The sequence below is a fragment of the Dictyostelium purpureum genome, assembly GCF_000190715.1.
Source record: "Dictyostelium purpureum unplaced genomic scaffold DICPUscaffold_380, whole genome shotgun sequence".
Classification (NCBI taxonomy): Eukaryota; Evosea; class Eumycetozoa; order Dictyosteliales; family Dictyosteliaceae; genus Dictyostelium; species Dictyostelium purpureum.
In genome coordinates, this window is record NW_003519716.1 from 1 (window position 1) to 19207 (window position 19207).

The following is a 19207-nucleotide window of genomic DNA, read 5'->3' on the forward strand; positions in this document are numbered from 1 at the left end:
AATTGAAAAGTAAAAATCCTATTTTATAATTGCCAGGTTTTCCAAAAATATATTTCTTTGTTTTTTAAAACCAAGATTTACTTCTTAGTTTGAAAATATAATATTTTTTTAAAATTGTATTCACACCAAAAAAATATAAAAGATAAATAAAAAGAACGGAATATTCTTTCCATAACCATTTATATGTTTTATAAAAAAATTTCTTAAAAATAAAAAAAAAAAAAAAAAATCCAGATTTTTTCAGGGTTTTTTTATAATAAAAAATAGTTAAATGATTATATTATTATTATTTTTTGGGTGCCCAAAAAACAAAAACTCCCAAGAATACCATATAGACAAAAACTAACTGTTCTTTGTATCTCATATGTTTCTTTCTGATAAAGATTTTTAATAAAAATTGCTTATATTGCACCAAACAAAACTTTTTTTTAAATAATTTTTTTTTTTTTTTTTTTTTTATTTTTTTTTTTTTTTTTTTTTTGATCATCGCAAACAATTTTTTTTTTTCTAATCATATAATTACTTTTTTTCTATATTCAATTATTTCAATTTAAAAATGAACTACTATAACTTTAAAGGATCAGGTGCAAATGGACCAAAGAAATATCAATACATCCCACCACCAACAAATACTAGCTTCTCCACTCCAGTACTTCAAAAAGGAACTTGGTAAAAAAGTAAGTTGTTTCAAATTTTTTTTATACCAAAGTTTTGATTTATTTTTTGTTGTAATGTTTCCTTTGCTAATAAAACCTTTTTTTTTTTTCTATTTTTAAAGTAATTTTACTAACTTAAGTCATTAAATAAATCCCAGCGGAGTTTATTCACCAACCAAAACATAAATTTAATTTTTTTTATTTTTTTTTTATTTTTTTTGCTATTTATAAAAATGAATTTCAGGAGTGAATGTGTCACTCAACTGAGAATTTTCTTGGGCTCGCGAAAAAAAATATTGCAAATTAAAAAAATTTATAATATTTTCAAGATATTTATAAATATTTCCACTTTATTTTTTTTTTTTATTTTTTTTTTTTTTATATATACTTTATGTTTTTTTTATTTTTTTCATTTTCTTATTTATAAATAATTCATTCCCTATTTTTTGTTATATTTTGTTTATATTTATTACCTAAAATTTTAATAGACTAAAAAATGGACCTTTTTATCGATCCATCAGACGGCTCAAGAAGAGGTGGTATGACTATTCTTCCAATATCCAGACCACCACCAAAATCGAACTTTGATGTCATAAATCAAAATCCAAATGGAAAACAATTCGGTTTATAAAGGTATGCTCTAAATTTTTTTATATTTCTTCCAACTTTATATTAATTTAAATTTTTTATTTTAAAGGCAAAAAAAAAAACCAACAATAATAAAATTTTATTATTCAAAATTTACATTTCCCAATCACCAATTTTTTATTTTTTTATTTTTGACTTTGATTTTTTGTTAATTTTATTTTATTTTTGATTATATGTTTATTTTTGAAATAAAAGAAAAAAGAAACTTTTATAATATCTTTTGAAATTTAAAATTTTAATAATTATTTAAATTTTAATTAAAAATCTGATAATTGGTTTTTTTTTTTTTTTTTTTTTTTTTTTTTTTTTTTTTTTTTTTTTTTTTCCCTTTCCCAAAAATTTTGGAAAAAATTTTTTTAAAAAAAAAAAAAATTTAAAATTTTTTTTTATAATTTAAACAATAACACAAAAGGGGTTAATAAAATAATTATCTAAATAATATTAGTAATTACAATTATTTCTTTTACAAATATACATAAATATAAATATAAATATAAACCTAAACATAAAAACAAACACAAACACAAACCCACTTAGCAAAAAAAATTAATTAATTTTTATTATTTAATTTTATTTAATAAAGCAAATATAACACACCACCTTTTTTTTATATAGTAATTTAAATAATATCCGAAATAATTATTATATTTTTTATTTATTAATAACCATATAAAATAAAATAAAATAAAAATGTCAGAAAGAAATAATAATAATAATTCAAAAATAATAATTGAAAATGATGAAGAAGTTGTGTTTATTGAAGAAAATAATGATGGTAATACAGAAAATAATGATATTGTAAATGATATAAAAGAAAGAATTAAAGAAGTTAATTTTGACGAATTTGACGAAACTGAAATTGTAAATACTGGTAAAGAATTAATCAAACAATCAAATGTATTATTAAGTGAAATTAAAGAATTGGAGAGTGGCAAAGAGCTTTTCCAACACAGCAAAGCATTCGTAGATACAGTAATAAAGAAGCAAGAAGCCAAAGAACTAATGGAAAAAGGTTTATCAATGCTAAATGAAGTTAAAGAGAACAGAGAGGCCCAAGCATTAATTGGAGAGTGTAAAAACTTTGTCGATCTTTTCACTAAAGAAGAACGTGTACAAAATATTATTCAAGAGGGTAAAGCTTTATTAGAAAGTATGAAAGTCGATGGCCAATTCAGCCCATCCACCTCAAACATCAAGAGAGAAGCCATCGAATCATTGTTTACTCAAGGTAGCACTATCTTTAAAGAGTTTCAAGACAACGAGCAAAGCTCACTCTATTTAGAAAAAATGAAAAAACTCTTTTTCGATCTTAAAGAAGCCGAGTCCACTAGAATCACTTTAGAAAAAGGTATTGCTGAAGGTAAAAAATGGGTAGAATCATTAAAAGAAAAAGATCCACAAATTAAAAGTTTAGTCGATGAAGGTGAACAAATTTTCGATCAACTTAAATCAAATCCAGAAGTATCCTCTCTCTTTAATGACAGTAAAAAAGTTTTTGAAAATATTTTAACATCCGATGATAAATTAGATAATACAACTGATGTAAGTTATATAAATATAAACATACACTGTTTTTATAATTGTTTTATTAATTTCTTTTTTCTTTTTTCTTTTTTCTATTTTAAATTTAGATTAAAAATTTAATTGAAAGAGGTGAAAAAATTGCAGAAAATATAAAGGAACAATTAAAATCAAATAAATTTGTTGGTGAAGTGACCCAAAGAGAAGATGTTAAAACATTTTTAGAAAAAGGTAATAAATTTATCACTGAAGTTAAATCAAAAGAGCAATTAATAGATTTTTTAAAACAAAACAAAGAGTAATTATATATTCTAAAAAAAAAGAAAAAGAAAAGAAAAAAAAAGTTTATATTAATTTTTAATTTAGTTTTATTAAAGAAATTAAGAATACAATTGTTCCATTTATAACCGATCAACTATTAAAAGTTCAAATTCCAACTGTAACAGGTATTAATAAGAGCTTTAAATATGAACTTTCAAATCTTGTTTTCGCAGGTTTAAATATTCCACCAGAAGGTGTCGATGTAGAGTTTGGTGATAACAATTGTATTACTGCTTCAGTCAGTGGCTTTACTGCAAATTTAAAGAATTTCCTTTGGCAATATGACCAACAATCATTCCCATATCTTAAAGATAAAGGTAATGCCTCTGCAAATGTAAATAAAGGTTTCACAGCTCTCACCTTTGATATTGATACCAACAAAGAAACCAATAACCCAGAGATTGTAATTACAAACATAGTTTTCAAAATCGATAATTTAGAAGTACTAGTTGAAGAATCTGGTAAAATCAAATGGCTTTATAATTTCTTAATTTCAAAATTCTCTGAATCCATTAAAGAAGTAGTCGAAACCAAAATTAAAAATACAATGACTGGTCATTTAACAACTCTTACCACCAAAATCAATCAAATCGTTGGTCAATATTGGAATAAATTAATTAATAAAATTAGAACACCTGGCTCCTCACCACCACCAATTGAAAATAAAATTAAAGAAATTGATGAGACTCAAGAAGAGACTCAAGAAGAGACCCAAGAAGAAACCAATGAAAACGAAGAAAAAATATAATAAAAATAATACCAAATATCAAATTTTTAAAGCTATACAGTAATAATAAATAATAATAACATTAATAACCCCATAAATAATCTTTAGTATTTTTTAAAACTATTCATACAAATAAATACACAATTATTTAATTTTATAATTTGCAAAAAAAAACTATGTATTATATAATAAAAATAAATTAAAGAGATATATAACTTTAGTGTGATTTATTTTGGATTGAAAAATAGTAAAATTAAAAATATAAAAAGATTCTTTCTTTATTTATGTTTAACTATAAATATATACTAATATTGTTATTAATATTATTATAGTTATTTAGACGCAGGTGGATTTCTTTTTTTGTTTTTTTTTATATGTTTTTTTAATGTTTTTTATGATTTTGTTGGTGCAGATGTAGTTATACTGTATTATTAAAATATATGAAGAATTTTTATATATAAATATACTTTAAACTAATGATTGGTTGCGGATTTTTTTTTTTTTAAAATTATTTTTTATATTATTATTATTATTATTATTAGTAATAGTAATGATTATTTAGTTCTTGTAACAACTGTATGTGATAAAGCAATTAATAAATCTCTTGAATCAGATTGTGGCAATTTAAGTAAAGATTCGATGGCTAAATTAACATATTCAATAGCTAAATTTCTAGTTTTTTCAATTCCTTGACTTTGGGCAACTAATCTTTTAGCTTCTTCAACATCTCCTTCTTTAGAGAATTTTCTTTTAATTAAATCTTCTAATTGTGGAAACTCTTGAGTTGCAAATAAAACTGGTGCTGTAGCCAAACCTAAATTTAAATCGACTGAAACAGCTTTACCACATTGTTCAGCTGAGCCTGTATAATCTAATAAATCGTCGATAATCTATAGATATTATTTAAAAAAAATAAAATAAATATGGTGAACTTTAATAAAAAAAAAAAAAAAAATAATAATGTGTGATACATACTTGAAAAGCTAAACCTAAATTTTTACCAAATTCAGTTGAAATATTTACAATGTTTTGATCGGCACCAGAAAGGATAGCGGCAGATCTACAACTGTTTGTTATTAAAGAACCAGTTTTAAGATAAGTTTTTTTAAGGTAGTGATCGAATGAAGAAACACCACTTGATTTTGCTTGCATAAATTCACCTTCAACCAATTCAGCAAGAGCCAATGACATGCATTCTGTAACATCAGAATTTCTGATAGTTGATAAAATAAGAGAAGCTCTAGCTAATAAAAAGTCACCACAAAGAATTGCTAATTTATTGGAGTAAGATTGATTAATTGAAAGAACATCTCTTCTGGTTGAGGCCTCATCAATAACATCATCGTGAACTAAACTTGCTGTATGAATCATTTCAACAACCTCTGCTAATTTAATTTGTGTTTTTTGTACATTTGCTGATAATGCTTTTGATAATAATAAAACTATAGTTGGTCTAATTCTTTTACCCTATTAATAATTATATAATTATATATATTAAATTATTTTAATTAGTGTCATTATTATTATTTTTATTACTCTTGTTACTATTATTATTATTATCTTTTCTAATTATTGTTGTTATTATTGTTGTTAATATATAAAAATTTTAATTACTTTTAATTCAAAGTAATATTTTGACATTGAAACTAAAACTGGACTTGTTTTTTTTGATAAATATGGGGCATAGTCACTTGAGGCACCTGCACCAACTGAAAGTGTATCTAAAATGTTTCTTGTAACTTGAGAAAGATCACTTTCGACTATTTTAAATAACTCATTTGATTTCTTTTTACCTAATATATTTAATGGATCTAAAATTTTTAATGGTTCAACAACATTATTATTTAATTTAATTGATAATGGTGTTTCGATATGATTATATGTATGTATTGGTTGTTGATCAAAATAATTATCAATTATAAATGATTTCTTTTTAACTTTATCAAAAATATTTGAAATGGTTCCAATTAAATTTGGTTTGTCCTCTGATGCTGGTTTAGTTGATGTTGATAAAGTGCAATATCTTGATTTATGAACCTCTATTATATTACTATTACTATTATTGTTATTACTATTTATAAATAATTGTGATTTTGTTGTTGTTGATGTTGATAATACACCAGTTTTATATATATTTAATAATCCATTTTTATTACAATTATTATATCTAATTAAACGTGACATTATTAACTATATATATTCTTTTCCTTTTTCTTTTTTTTTTAAATAAATTAATTTAGTTGTATTTTACAAAAAAAATTTTAAAAAAAAAATTTTAAAAAAAAAAAGTATTTATTTTATTTGTATTTATTAAAAAATTTTTTAATTTTATAAAAAATAAAATAATACTTTTACGAAAACAAAAAATACAATTTTTTAAAAAACTAATTAAAAAATAAAAAAAAATAAAAAATTTTATAAAATCAAAAAAAAAAAAAAAAAAATTTAAAAATTAAAAAAAAAAATAACTAATTATTTACCTTTGTTTGCAATATATGAATATGAAATCTTTTTATTTATTTATTAACAATGCATTTAAATTTTAATTAAATAATTAATAATAATTAATATACAATAAATATTAATTATTTTTTTTGTTTTTTTGTTTTTACAGATAATAGTTTAGTGGTGACACACATAATTGGTGTTTCATAATGGGGGCAGAGGAAAAATGCGATGGAAAAAAAATTTTTTTAAAAATTAAAAAATTAAATTTAAATTAAAAATAAAATTAAACGATTTATTTATTTTTAATATATTCAAAAAAAGATTATTTTAATTTTCTTTATTTACATTTAATTATTATTATTATTATTTTTATTGTTTTTATTGTTTATATTATTGATTATTTTTATTATCTGATTTTAAATCTTTTTCTTTTTTATCGACAATATTGTTTTCAACACCAGCTCTTAATCTTGAGCATTGAATTCTATAATGAAGAATGGAGGATTTTAATACGTTTCTTAATAAGCATGCAACTGTAAGTGGACCAACACCTCCTGGAACTGGGGTATAGGCTATTGACTTTTCATATGATTCTGGGTCAACATCACCAACCATTCTATATCCTGATTTTTTACTGCTATCCTCTTTATAATTAATACCGACATCAATTAAAATAACTCCTTTCTTTAAATCCTCTTTCTTAACTAAACCTGGAACTCCTGTTGCTGACTATAATTGTTATGATATATGAAAGAAAATATTAATACTATAGAAATTTAAAAGGATGTTATATTGTTTCTACTACTTACAATAATAACATCAGCATTTTTTAATAAATGATGATAGCTTTTAGAATATTTATGGAATGTTGTGACATTGGCACCACCCATAATGGATGGGTTGCTCATATCTTTTTGTGACAATAAGGTTGCGATAGTTCTACCAACTAAATTACTTCTACCTAAAACTGCAACGTTCTTGCCCTCTAATTTAATATTATATGCTTTGAATATTTCTAAAATACCTAAAGGGGTGCATGGTATAAACAATGGTCTAAATAAAAAGTAATTAGTAAGTGATTGTTATTATTATTATTATTAATTAATTAATTATTTAATTATCAAGTAGTAAAATTGGTTATATTACTTTTTTGAAACCATAATTTGACCCATATTAATTGAAGTTAAACCATCAACATCCTTTTTTGGATCAATGGCTTGAATAATGTTATCACGATTGATATTCTCTGGTAATGGTAATTGAACGATAATACCGTGAACTGATGGATCTTCAGAATGATACTTAATCTTTTTAATAAGTTGTGCTTCGGTTATATCGCTTGAGAATCTATCAAGAGTGAATCTAAATCCGACTTCTTCGCAACCAGTTTTCTTTGCTTTTATATATGATTCAATTTGTTTATTATCGCCAACATAAATTACAACTAAATGTGGTGTAATACCTGAATTTTTTATAAAATCTGCTGTATCTTTTTTAATTGATTCTTTCTATTTAAAATTATTTATTAGTAACCATAATTATTTCTGCAGATGGACAAATGAATATTGTCAGTATACATACAATGTGTGATGATAAAAGCTTGCCATTTAAAACAACTGGTTTAATTGGTTGTGGAGGTGTAGTTACTTTTTTTTCTATAATTGGGTTATCGACTCCTGAAATTGTATCTGTAATTTTTGGGGTGATTATGGTAGTACCTGCAATATTAGTACTTGATGTTGTTGTTGCGGTGGCTGTAGTTGTAAAAGGTCTGAATAAACTATTTGCTTGTGGCAAACATTTTTTTATTGTTTTTACACTTCTAAAAATCATATTGTTGTTGTATGTTTAAATATAAAAAAAAATGGTTTTTATTAAAAAAAATTTTTTTGTTTTTTTTTTTTTTTTTAAAAAAATTTTGGATGTGGGGAGTTTATTATATTTATATAGTAATAAGTTATTTTTATTTTATTTGTATATTTTTATGCTTTAGTATGAAAATAAAATAAAATAAGAAAAAATTTATTTTTATTTAATTTTATTTTTTTTATTTTTAAAAAATTTAATTTTATTTTAAATTTTAAATTTTTTCTAAAATAGAAATATTATTAGATACAAATTTTGAAAAAGATATATATATATCAAAATGGATCCTTATAAATGATAATTAAAATAAAATAAATTTTTATCATTTTTTTTTTTTTTTCTGATCATTTTTTTTTTTATTTATTTATTTATTTATTTATTTTTTTTTAAATATTATTTTTTTAAATATTTATTTATTTATTTTTGAATTTTTTTTTTTCGTTTTTTTCGTATTTCTAAAAAAAATTTAATTTTTGTCGGTTTTTTTTTTTTTTTTTTTTTTTTTATAATTTTTTTTTGATAAATTATCATTTTTTTATTTCTTTTTTAATAATTTGATAAATTTTTTTTTTTCTTATATATATATAAATATTTTTATATATATTAATAAAATTTAAAAATGGTTAAACCAAATCAAAAACAAAGTAGATCAAATAATTTTACAAATAGAGTATCCAAAGCTAATCATCAGAATAATCCTGATCGTATTATTGCTAAAGGGGATACCAGCAAAAGAAGTAGAGCAACCATTAGAAGATTACAAATGTATAATGAAAAACCAAATAAATATAATAAGGATGGTAAATTAGTTAAATCAGTTTATGCATCAAGCGATACATCACACGATACTAGAATTGCACCAAATCAAGCTTATTTCGGTAATACTCGTTCCGTTAGTCAAGATCAATTAGAAGCATTCAGAGAAGCAATGGAAAAAGAAGTTAGCAACCCATTCAAAGTACTTTTACATGCCAATAAATTACCATTAGGTCTTTTAAAAGATTCAACAAAGAAATCACAAATGAATTTATTAACAACCGAATCATTCCAAGATACTTTTGGTCCAAAGAAACAACGTAAACGTCCAAATTTAAATTCAATTTCAGATTATGAAAATCTTGTTACCAAAGCTAGCGAAACATCGGGTACTTATGATGAAACTAAAGATAAAAATATCAAGAACGAAGATGAATTAGCCGAATCACGTAGAAAAGATATTTTCGATAAAGGTACATCAAAGAGAATTTGGGGTGAACTTTATAAAGTTATCGATTCATCAGATGTTTTAGTTCAAGTATTAGATGCTCGTGATCCAATGGGCACCCGTTCACGTCATTTAGAACAACAATTAAAAAAGAACAATAGACACAAACATTTAATTTTTGTACTCAACAAATGCGATCTTGTTCCAACTTGGGCCACTGCTCGTTGGGTCAAAGTATTATCAAAAGAATATCCAACCTTAGCTTTTCATGCTAGTATCACTAATCCATTTGGTAAAGGTTCACTTATTCAATTACTCCGTCAATTTAGCAAACTCCATAGTGATAAAAAACAAATTGCCGTTGGTTTCATTGGTTATCCAAATGTAGGTAAATCTTCAATTATCAATACCCTTAAAAGTAAAGTCGTTTGTAAAGCTGCTCCAATTCCAGGTGAAACTAAAGTTTGGCAATACATTACTTTAATGAAACGTATTTATTTAATCGATTGTCCAGGTGTTGTACCAGCTACCGGAGATACCGAAGCCGAATTAGTATTAAAAGGTGTTGTTAGAGTTGAAAATCTCGAAGATGCTACCGAATATATTCCAGAGGTCTTAAATAGAATTAAAAAAGATTATATTGCCAAAACCTATCATATCGCCGAATGGAAAGATCATGAAGATTTCCTTACCCAATTAGCCGAAAGAACTGGTAAACTCTTAAAGAAAAGACAACCAAATATGAATGCAGTTGCAAAATTAATCCTTTATGATTACCAAAAAGGTAAAATCCCATATTTCACCCTTCCACCATTATTAAATCCAGAAGCAGAGATTGAAACACCAGTTGCCACAGAAGAAACTCAAGATGCCAATACAACTCCAGCTGTTAAAAAAGAAGGTGAATCAACTGCTGAAAATAATGCCGAATCAAATGACTCTGAAACTGATAAAGTATTAAAAGAAAGAAATAAATTGTATGGTGATTTAGTTGTTAGTCAAAAATTCAAAAACATTCAAGTTAAATCAGAATTTAATCATGAAGATGCTCATGGAGAAGAGTATGTTGATCCATTTGATGAAGAACCAGATTGGGATGAATTATATCAAAAAGAAGAAGATGAAAAAGACGAAGATGATGAAGATGAAGATGATGAAGAGGAAGGTGAAGAAGATGAAGAAGAGTTAGAAGATGAAGATATTCTTTATGGTGAAGATGAAGATTTAGCAGATAATGATTTAGTATATGAAGAAGAAGAAGAAGAAGATATTAAACCAAAATCAAATAAAAATAATAAAAACAAAAAAGTTGCATCACCAGCTAAACCAGTTTTAAATAAAAAGGTACCAGCTGTTAAAAAAGAACCAGTTCAAGAAAATAATAAAAAACAAACTACCACCACCACTACTACCACCACCACTCAAGTTAAAAAAGAATCTGCTGCCAAAAAGAAATCTATTGCAGCCATAAAGAAAGAAAAATCAGATGATGAAGAAGATGTTAAACCAAAAGTTCAAAAGAAATTAGCTGTTAAAAATACCATGTCACCATTATTAAGCAAATTAGCTGAAGCCAAAGAAACTAAATCTACAGTTGCTGTTGCTAAAGCAGGTAAAAAAACAAGAAAAGAATATAACGAAATGCCAGAAGTTGATTCAGACACTGAAGCAGGTCCAAAGAAAGATAAAAGAAAAGCAACAAATAAACAAAAAGTCGGTGTACATTTTTATGAAACTCACAATGTTAAAAACAAGAATAGAGAAAGAAAAATACCAAGAAAACCAAAATATCAAACTCTCGCCACTAAAAAATAAATAAAACAAATAAAAAATAAATATATATCTCAAAAACTATAACCACACACTTTTTCAAAACAAAAAATAAAATTTTTTTTTCCACAAAAAAAAAATTAATATAATCATTATCAATATTTTATAATGAATTATCAATTAATTTCAATAGACTATTTTTTGTTTGTTTGTTTAATTTAATCATTTAAATATATAAAATAAAAAATAAAGTAAGAACTTTAAACTATTATTTTTTTTACGAACAATTTTTTTTTTTTTTTTTAAATTTTTTTTTTTTTGAATTTTTTTCTTTTTTTTTTTTTTTTTTTTTTAAAATTATTTTTCATTTTTTTGTTTCATCAAATAAATAAAAATTCATTGTATATCCCCAATTTAAACAATGAACTTTATTAAAACCTTTTCATCTATCACAAAAGCCACCTCATTGGAAGGTTTTACCCAATCAGTTTTTAAAAGAGGATTTTTCATTCGTGGTAAAAATACATCAGAAATTATCGATCCAAATGCACCAACGTATGTTTCATACAGCAATATCAGTAACATAGGAACAATATAGATTATATTGGGAAACAGGTTATGGCACAGAAATAATGGATATGGGTGTAGATTACTAATTTGTATTGCTTTATTTTTTAATTTATATAGAACTTATCCAATTAAACAGATTTTTTGTTTTGATCGTGTAGTTAAAGGTAAAGCTGGTGCTAAAAGAGTTAGACATGCAGAATTTATTCCAGCAACTATTACAGGTGGTGGTTTACCATTAAAAAATATTCAAATCGAATGGGGTAGAATTAAAGGTTTACTTACAACCGGCAAGTTATATAAAAATAGAAAATTCCTTTTAGTAAATATCACTTGTTTTATATTATTGTTAAAATACAAAAATCAACTTTTTATTTTGAGGATACATTTTAAAAGTGGAATGATGATAGATAATGGTTACATAAATTAACAAGATATTAATTTTTTTATAATTATTTTAGAATCTTGATGATAAAGAACAACTTATTGGAAAATTAGCAGTTGCTCAATTCCACCCACTTTCAGAACAGGTTTTATTTTTAAAGTTTTCAAGATCAACTGAAGATCCAAAAACCTTTACTTCAGAATTATTACCACATTTACAATATAAACAAAGACAAGAAAACGAAATCCAAAATAAAAGAGATGAGGCTCTTCGTTATAAAAAACTTCAATCAATCGATCTTTCATTTAAACCAGCAGTTAGAAAATCAGAATTAAACAATTAAATTAAAATAGTAATAATATATCGAAAAAAAAACCAATAAAAAAAAATTATATAAATCAAAAAAAAAAAAAAACTAGTGTAATATATTAATATAAAAGAAAAGATAAAACATAGTTAGAATAGTGGAAATTTAAATATAGGTTTATTATTTTATTATGATAATAAATAGTTTGATGAAATTGCTTTCAAAAAATTATTTTTGGTATTTTTAATATAATTTTTTCTTATATCTGGATGATTAAATTCGTTTATATTTGGATTTGAAATAATTTGTGTCTGCATAAAAAAAAAGGAAATATTAGTATCTTTTATTTTTTATTTGTTATTATATTTTTAATTAGGAAGTACTTACTAAAATATAAACTTTTTTTATATCTTTTTGCTTTGTAAAAGTATTTATTAAAATTTCTAGTAATGGCATCTCCCAAATATATTGAAAATAGTTTGTATCTAATTGATAGAATTCATCTTGAATAATTTTGAATGAGACTGAACAGGTTTGATTTAAATTGCCAAAAAATTGTGAAACCACAATGGCCTGCATTGGTGATTTTAAAAAGTAAAAACAATCGAATAATCTACGAGCTAAATGCGTAAAATATTTTGAGGTTGTCAATGCTGTTTTGGTTGGATCTGAATAAAATGCATTTTCAATAGCACATCCCAATAAATAATATTTTAATGATTCTCTATAGTATTTCTTTTCAAAATAAATATCACCAATAAAAATTAGGTTTTTGCCATTATTAAAAATAACTTCGGTATCATCTTTTGGTAAAGTTGTTCCACTTTCACGAAGTTGATCCTTTTCTAAAGTTAATCCAAATATTTTGTTCATTCTATTTAATGTATCCAAATAAATATTTAATAAAATTGGTTCTATTTCCACTGAAAAGTGTTTACTATAATAAAGGAGTTATATTAATATGTGAGGGATTTTGAGTGTATTTTGAAAATAATTATAGTAATAGTTACTTTGGAAAAGTGATAGTGTTTGCAATAATTTGGGAGTATTCGTTGTATAGTGCTAAGTTTATATCATTTTGGGTCTATATAAATAAAAATTATGATTAGTATATAAAAAGATGGTAAAGTTTTAAAATAGTAGTTACTTTTTTACAGATTTGAATTGAATGAATCAGGCCAACAAATATAAGAATAATTCTATTGTACAGTGATTTTTTTTCTAAAAGATTTAAAAGACCTGAGGTTTGGTTTGAGTTTTTGCTGTAGAAATGATTGCTCTCGATGAATGTCCAATGAATACTTTTTTGTTCGTATTTTGGAATAATTGAGTTGATGAATGAAATGACTGCTTCCTCAGATTTTGAATTTATAGTATCTTTTGATTTGCTTTTTGCATTCTTATTTAGAGTATTGGTTGATTGTGTGGTTGTTGCATTTGTATAGGTTGGGGTTAAATCGTCATCATCTATATCCATATCACTATCATTGTCGCTATAGTTATTATAATTATTGTTTTTGTTATTATTATCATTATTATTTTCACCACCATCATCATTGTTGATATTATTGGCATTATTATTGTTGCTATTATAATCATTATTACCATTTTGATTTATGTTATTATTTATAGTGGAGTCGTTGTTTGGTGATGGTTTATCAGAGTTTGATTTTGGACTATCGGTCATTTTAACATCGGTACTGTTATTTGTATCGCTATCATTTTTTTCTTCATCATTAACAATTGCTTCAGCTTTTGCTTTTTCTTCTCGTTCTTGTTGTTGCTGAATTTTCTTTTCTTTATTTTCAATTTCAATTATCTTACCTATTGATGCTATACTACTTGCTATATTTACGAGCTCGCTTAAAGATTCGTGGTGTTTTAATAATGCTGATAAAGATTTAACAGTTTCCCACTTGGAGTTGTTTAAAAGTGTTGAAAAGATTCTCTCCATTATAAATTCTGAAGGTATTCCATATTTTGTTAATAGCGATTTGAATGAATCGACAATGATAGTTCTGGATTTAGTTTGTTTCTTTTCTGTAGCACCGCTAGTTGCTGTTTGCTCTTCTTTTTTATAATTCTTCAATAGTAAATCATATAAATATAGCTGGAACTCGGTTGAGTTTGTTGAGGTAGTTGTAGTATATTCCTTTAATATAATTTTTGAATTTTCGATATCACCACTTTCAAATAAATCTAATGCTTTTTGATAGTAAATAGCATTTAGTTGTTGTTCATCTAGATTAAATTGATTCTTTATAGGCTCCAATAGTACTTTGATTTTGCTTGGTTCATTCTCTTTAATAAAATTATTTAATATTAAATTATTATTGTTTATATTATCAAATTTAATTTCGCAATTTTTATTGTTATTATTGTTACTGAATTGATTAAATAATGATTGGTTATTTGTTTTTAATAGTTGGATAAATTGGTTTTGATTTTGGTTTATTAATTGATCACATTGTATTATATTGTAAATCCTGAACAATAAAAATTTTATCTTTTCATTATCATTTTGATTTAATTTATCTGTTGCCATTTTGATTAATTTAAAAAAGATTTCAACTTCCTCTTTTTCAATGTTTTTGAATCTATATAAATCATATTGATAGTAATAAAAATTGGCTATATAAATATTAAATGGGAAAAGTATTAGAAATAATTCGTTATTTAGGGTTATATTAATGTATGAACTTACAGTCTAAAATTATTGATTTTATTAAATTGCCATAGTAAATATTTAAAAATAATAGTTTATCTTGTTTAGTTTTGATCTTTGGTGGTAATATATTTGTTTCTAAATTGTATCTGAAGGGCATAGAGATTGATTGCTGGTGCTGTGATTTACTAAAAATATCTTGATTTAAAAGTGATACCAACTCTTCTAAATTATTTTTTGAGATCGCCTTTTCTACTTTATAGTTTGTATTATTTTCACCACCATCTAATATTGTTGATTTGTCTTTGCTACTGATATCCATTGAGTCTTCATCATATAAATCAATAGTTTTGCATGCTATAATGAGTGAATGAATTTTCTCTTTGTAATCAGATAGTTGCTGAAGTTTATTACCCACTATACCTTTAATTGGTTGCGTTTTCTTAATTTGATTATTGGCCTTTTCGATTATATCTAGTATATGTTGGGTATTTATGATTTTGTATGCTTTGTCAAATAAAACTCTGGCATCATAAAAGTTTTCTTTGTAAAATTGAAATTCGCCCAATTCACAGAGAACAATGGGTACTACTTGGTCTGAGTCTGACGGTTTATCGCTATCATAGTTTTCGGAAATCCAGTCATTTAAAAACAAATTTGATTTATGAAATAGTTCTTCTAATGATGCTGAGGTATCGCCTCCACTGCTGTTTAGTTCGTTCTTTGTTGTTGATGATGATGTGGTGGATGAGGATAATGAGATGAATGATGGTGGAGTTGGAGGTGGTGAGGAGGGTGGAGTCATTGGTGCACCTAGTATTGATGTGGATGTTGGTTGTGTTGATACTAGGTTTGGGGAAGATGATGAGGATGAATAGTTTGATAATAGATATTTAATTGGTGTGCCTTTTATTATACCTCTTATGATCCATCTATTTAAAAATGTTTGGTATTCTATATCTACATCTGCCTTTGTTTCTAATTGCTCTAAAATAATTCTTTGATGCTTAATTGGTATATTTTTTTCAAAGTCATCTAATGAGAATTTTAAATTTGTGCAAACATCAATGACCAAATCAATAATTAATTTTGATCGCTTTAAAGTTGATTGTTGATTTATTCCATTTGATGAATTTGATTGATCTTGTGATTGGGATTGCTGTTGTTGTTGGTTGTATTTTTCGAATTGCTTCAAAAGTGTTTTTATTATTGAAGATACATTAGGATGGTTCGATTTTCCATTTTCTAAATCTTTTAAATGTTCTTTTAACTTGATCGGATCCAATAAAAAGTCAAACCACGAATCTGTATACTCTTCACCCATAGCATTGGCTAAGGGTGAAAGTATTGTAGGCATTCTATCGCCTTTCATAAATTCTATTTAAAAGCAAAGTTAAATTATAAATATATATAAATATATAATTTAAAATTGATTTATTTATTTATTAAAAAAAATGACAAACAAATTAAAAAAAAAATTATTAAAAAAAAAAATTAAAAAAAAAAAAAATTTATAAAAATTTAATTTTTTTTTTTTTTTAATTTATTTCAATTCAAATTTATAAATAGAAATAATGGTAATTATTTTATTATCATAAATATGTAAGAAATTGTCTTATATGGTTAATCTAGTTTTACAATACCCAAAACAATTAATTGGAAAAAGAATTTCATTAAACCATTTCTAATTTTTTCGCCAAACCAACCTACTTCTTTGGCATGCATTCTTTCGGTATTTGCACGGCTGATGTTGACAGCTTTGAAGCCTCTATCAAGCATTCCTTTTTGATAGGATGAAAGCGATTCTTCTAGTGGTGCTTTATCAATAAAGATATTCTTAAGGGCGATGGCAAGTTCAGATCCATCTTTCATTGCAGTGTTTCCACCCATACCGGCGTGTGATGTCATACAATGGATGCTATCACCAAGGAGGGTTACTCTGGATGTTTTAAAGTTTTCAATTGGGGATGCTTGGGTCAATGGAGCTGCTTTCGAGTCTAATAAGTGTTCAGGTTTGGCAAAGTCACTTAGCAGTTGTTTGACGACTGGATGATATGTTTGGGTATCACGACGAATCAGATTTAATAGATCCTCACGGTTGCTGGGGATTGGCTCGGTTTCATTGGGTGCTGGTCTCCACTCATAACTGATTAATAGTATTTCAGTGTTATCTTGGTTCTTTGCAATTACATCATCGATATCTTCAACATCTTCTAGACCTAAACTAATGGCGTGCTGTATATTCTTTGTTCTACCAAAGATAATTGTGTTCCTAATGCTGCCCAATGTCTTTAATACTACTGCATTTTTGTCATAGTGGAATATTGTATCCAGGATCTCTTTGGTCACATTGGGTATCAATGCTTGGACACGAAATACATTTACATCGGCAAATGTAAAGTCTGGTAGCTTTTGTTTACGGACTGACGATCTTACACCATCGGCACCCACGACAATATCACCTCTTTCGCTTGTTCCATCTTCAAAATGAACAGTGACACCGGTTTCATCTTCCCTGTACGACTCTAGCCTCTTTCCAAATTGGATTGGCACACCCTCAAGTAAAATACTTCTTAATTCAGCACGATTAATAGTACCTCCAGAATTCATCTTTAATAACACTTCTAAATTTCTATCGGCAACTGCAAATTGACTTGGTTTAAATAGTGATTCAATTCTTTTAAATTTCTCTTCCGATACCGACTCTCTTAAAGCTCCAATACCAACACTGTTTAAACCTATAAGGTAACCTTGGATACGTGCTGTTTCACTACCATCTCTTTCGTAAACACAAAATGAAACTCCATATTTTTGTAATCTGTTTGCTAAAACCAATCCTCCCAATCCACCACCGATAATCAATACTTTTTTTTCTCTTTTTTTTTTAAAATAAAAAAAATAAAATAAAGAATTAATAAATTATTTATTTATTTATATAGTTATATTAATAAATACCCTTCCATTATATTTATAATTTTAATTGGTATACCAATGCTTATTTTTATAGTTTTTTATATTAATTGGTTTTTTAAATTTTTTTTTTTAAAATTACGTAATAATTATAACAAAATCTTTTTTTCGCTGAATAAAAAAAAACTTAAATAATTGCTTTTTTTAAAAATTTAAAATTTCAAAATAAAAATCTTCCCAATCATATGGTTGCCGATAATTAAAAAAAAATTAAATAAAAAAAAGTCGAAATTTTCAAAAAAATGATTAAATTAAATAAATAAATGAAAGGCAGTGATTTTTTGATTTTTTTTTCCTCCTCTTTTTTAAATGAGTTGAATCAAATTATTGAAAACCATGCTAATAGTCTTCAAAAAAATGAAGTTTTAAAATTTAATTTGGGTTTAAACAAATCACATGGCGATATTATTAAAAATAGAAACAGAGCAATTATGGAAGCAATTAGAGCAAATAGATTAAGAGTAGAACAGTTAAAAATAGAGATCCAATTAGAAGAAGTTTCAAAAGAAAATTTAATCTCTCTTTTTAACTGTTCTACTCTTAATCTATTTGCTCTAATTGCTTCCATAATTGTTCTGTTTTATGACAGAATGGATGAATAAATAGTTTTTATTAAAATTTTTTTAGTTTAAAATATCTACTTTTTTTTAATTTTTTTTTTATTAATACTTTTTTTTGATAAATTGAGAAATGATCATTTTTATATTTACATAATATATTAATTGGTTATGATTTAGCTTTTTTTTTATTGATTTTTAAACACCTTTTAAATTATAAACTATTTTACTATAAAAAATAAAAAAAAAAAACCTAAAACTATGAAATTGACTTTAAAAATGTACATATTTGACCAAACTAATTTATATATTTACATATATTTTTAATTTAATTTAGCTTTTAAATAGAATTAATGAAAGGCGATAGAATGCCTACATTACTTTCACCCTTAGCCAATGCTATGGGTGAAGAGTGTACAGTTCCCTGGTTTGACTTTTTATTGAATCCGATCAAGTTAAAAGAACATTTATAAGATTAAGAAAATGGAAAAATCGAATCATCCCAAAGTATCTTTATTAATAAAAACACTTTTGAAACAATTCGAAAAATACTACCAAAAGTAATTGGGATTGATATTGTTGTTTTAATTTTAAT

At 24.8% G+C, this 19207-nt stretch overlaps 8 protein-coding genes across 8 annotated transcripts; 4 read left to right on the plus strand and 4 right to left on the minus strand.

Annotated features, from left to right (window-relative positions):
- Nucleotides 1-1994: 1994 nt before the first annotated feature.
- Nucleotides 1995-3945, plus strand: DICPUDRAFT_99500 (uncharacterized protein; the record flags this gene model as incomplete). The annotated part of the gene is made up of 3 exons (XM_003292854.1): nt 1995-2846; nt 2936-3123; nt 3192-3945. The coding sequence occupies 3 exons, from the start codon at nt 1995-1997 to the stop codon at nt 3892-3894; spliced, it is 1743 nt and encodes a 580-aa protein (XP_003292902.1). The 3' UTR covers nt 3895-3945.
- A 482-nt stretch (nt 3946-4427) lies between these two features.
- DICPUDRAFT_157686 (uncharacterized protein) lies at nt 4428-6057 on the minus strand (the record flags this gene model as incomplete). Its single annotated transcript, XM_003292862.1, has 3 exons — nt 4428-4763; nt 4849-5340; nt 5488-6057. 3 exons carry the CDS (start codon nt 6055-6057, stop codon nt 4428-4430), a joined length of 1398 nt encoding a protein of 465 aa, XP_003292910.1.
- Nucleotides 6058-6711: 654 nt separating this feature from the next.
- DICPUDRAFT_157687 (uncharacterized protein) lies at nt 6712-8154 on the minus strand (the record flags this gene model as incomplete). Its single annotated transcript, XM_003292863.1, has 4 exons — nt 6712-7050; nt 7131-7374; nt 7468-7829; nt 7903-8154. 4 exons carry the CDS (start codon nt 8152-8154, stop codon nt 6712-6714), a joined length of 1197 nt encoding a protein of 398 aa, XP_003292911.1.
- Nucleotides 8155-8806: 652 nt separating this feature from the next.
- DICPUDRAFT_41316 (uncharacterized protein) lies at nt 8807-11206 on the plus strand (the record flags this gene model as incomplete). The annotated part of the gene is made up of 2 exons (XM_003292855.1): nt 8807-10601; nt 10869-11206. 2 exons carry the CDS (start codon nt 8807-8809, stop codon nt 11204-11206), a joined length of 2133 nt encoding a protein of 710 aa, XP_003292903.1.
- Nucleotides 11207-11582: 376 nt separating this feature from the next.
- On the plus strand, nt 11583-12456 carry DICPUDRAFT_41299 (uncharacterized protein; the record flags this gene model as incomplete). The annotated part of the gene is made up of 3 exons (XM_003292856.1): nt 11583-11716; nt 11849-12050; nt 12190-12456. The coding sequence occupies 3 exons, from the start codon at nt 11583-11585 to the stop codon at nt 12454-12456; spliced, it is 603 nt and encodes a 200-aa protein (XP_003292904.1).
- Nucleotides 12457-12572: 116 nt separating this feature from the next.
- Nucleotides 12573-13500, minus strand: DICPUDRAFT_95711 (uncharacterized protein). The gene is made up of 3 exons (XM_003292864.1): nt 13431-13500; nt 12808-13357; nt 12573-12731 (listed from the first exon to the last, which is right to left on the minus strand). The coding sequence occupies exons 2-3, from the start codon at nt 13291-13293 to the stop codon at nt 12609-12611; spliced, it is 609 nt and encodes a 202-aa protein (XP_003292912.1). The 5' UTR covers nt 13294-13357; nt 13431-13500; the 3' UTR covers nt 12573-12608.
- Nucleotides 13501-16708: 3208 nt separating this feature from the next.
- Nucleotides 16709-17953, minus strand: DICPUDRAFT_41313 (uncharacterized protein; the record flags this gene model as incomplete). The annotated part of the gene is made up of 1 exon (XM_003292865.1): nt 16709-17953. A coding segment is annotated over one exon (1245 nt), but the record flags the coding sequence as incomplete, so codon positions are not given.
- A 365-nt stretch (nt 17954-18318) lies between these two features.
- Nucleotides 18319-18657, plus strand: DICPUDRAFT_83515 (uncharacterized protein; the record flags this gene model as incomplete). The annotated part of the gene is made up of 1 exon (XM_003292857.1): nt 18319-18657. One exon carries the CDS (start codon nt 18319-18321, stop codon nt 18655-18657), a length of 339 nt encoding a protein of 112 aa, XP_003292905.1.
- Between the last annotated feature and the right edge of the window lie 550 nt (nt 18658-19207).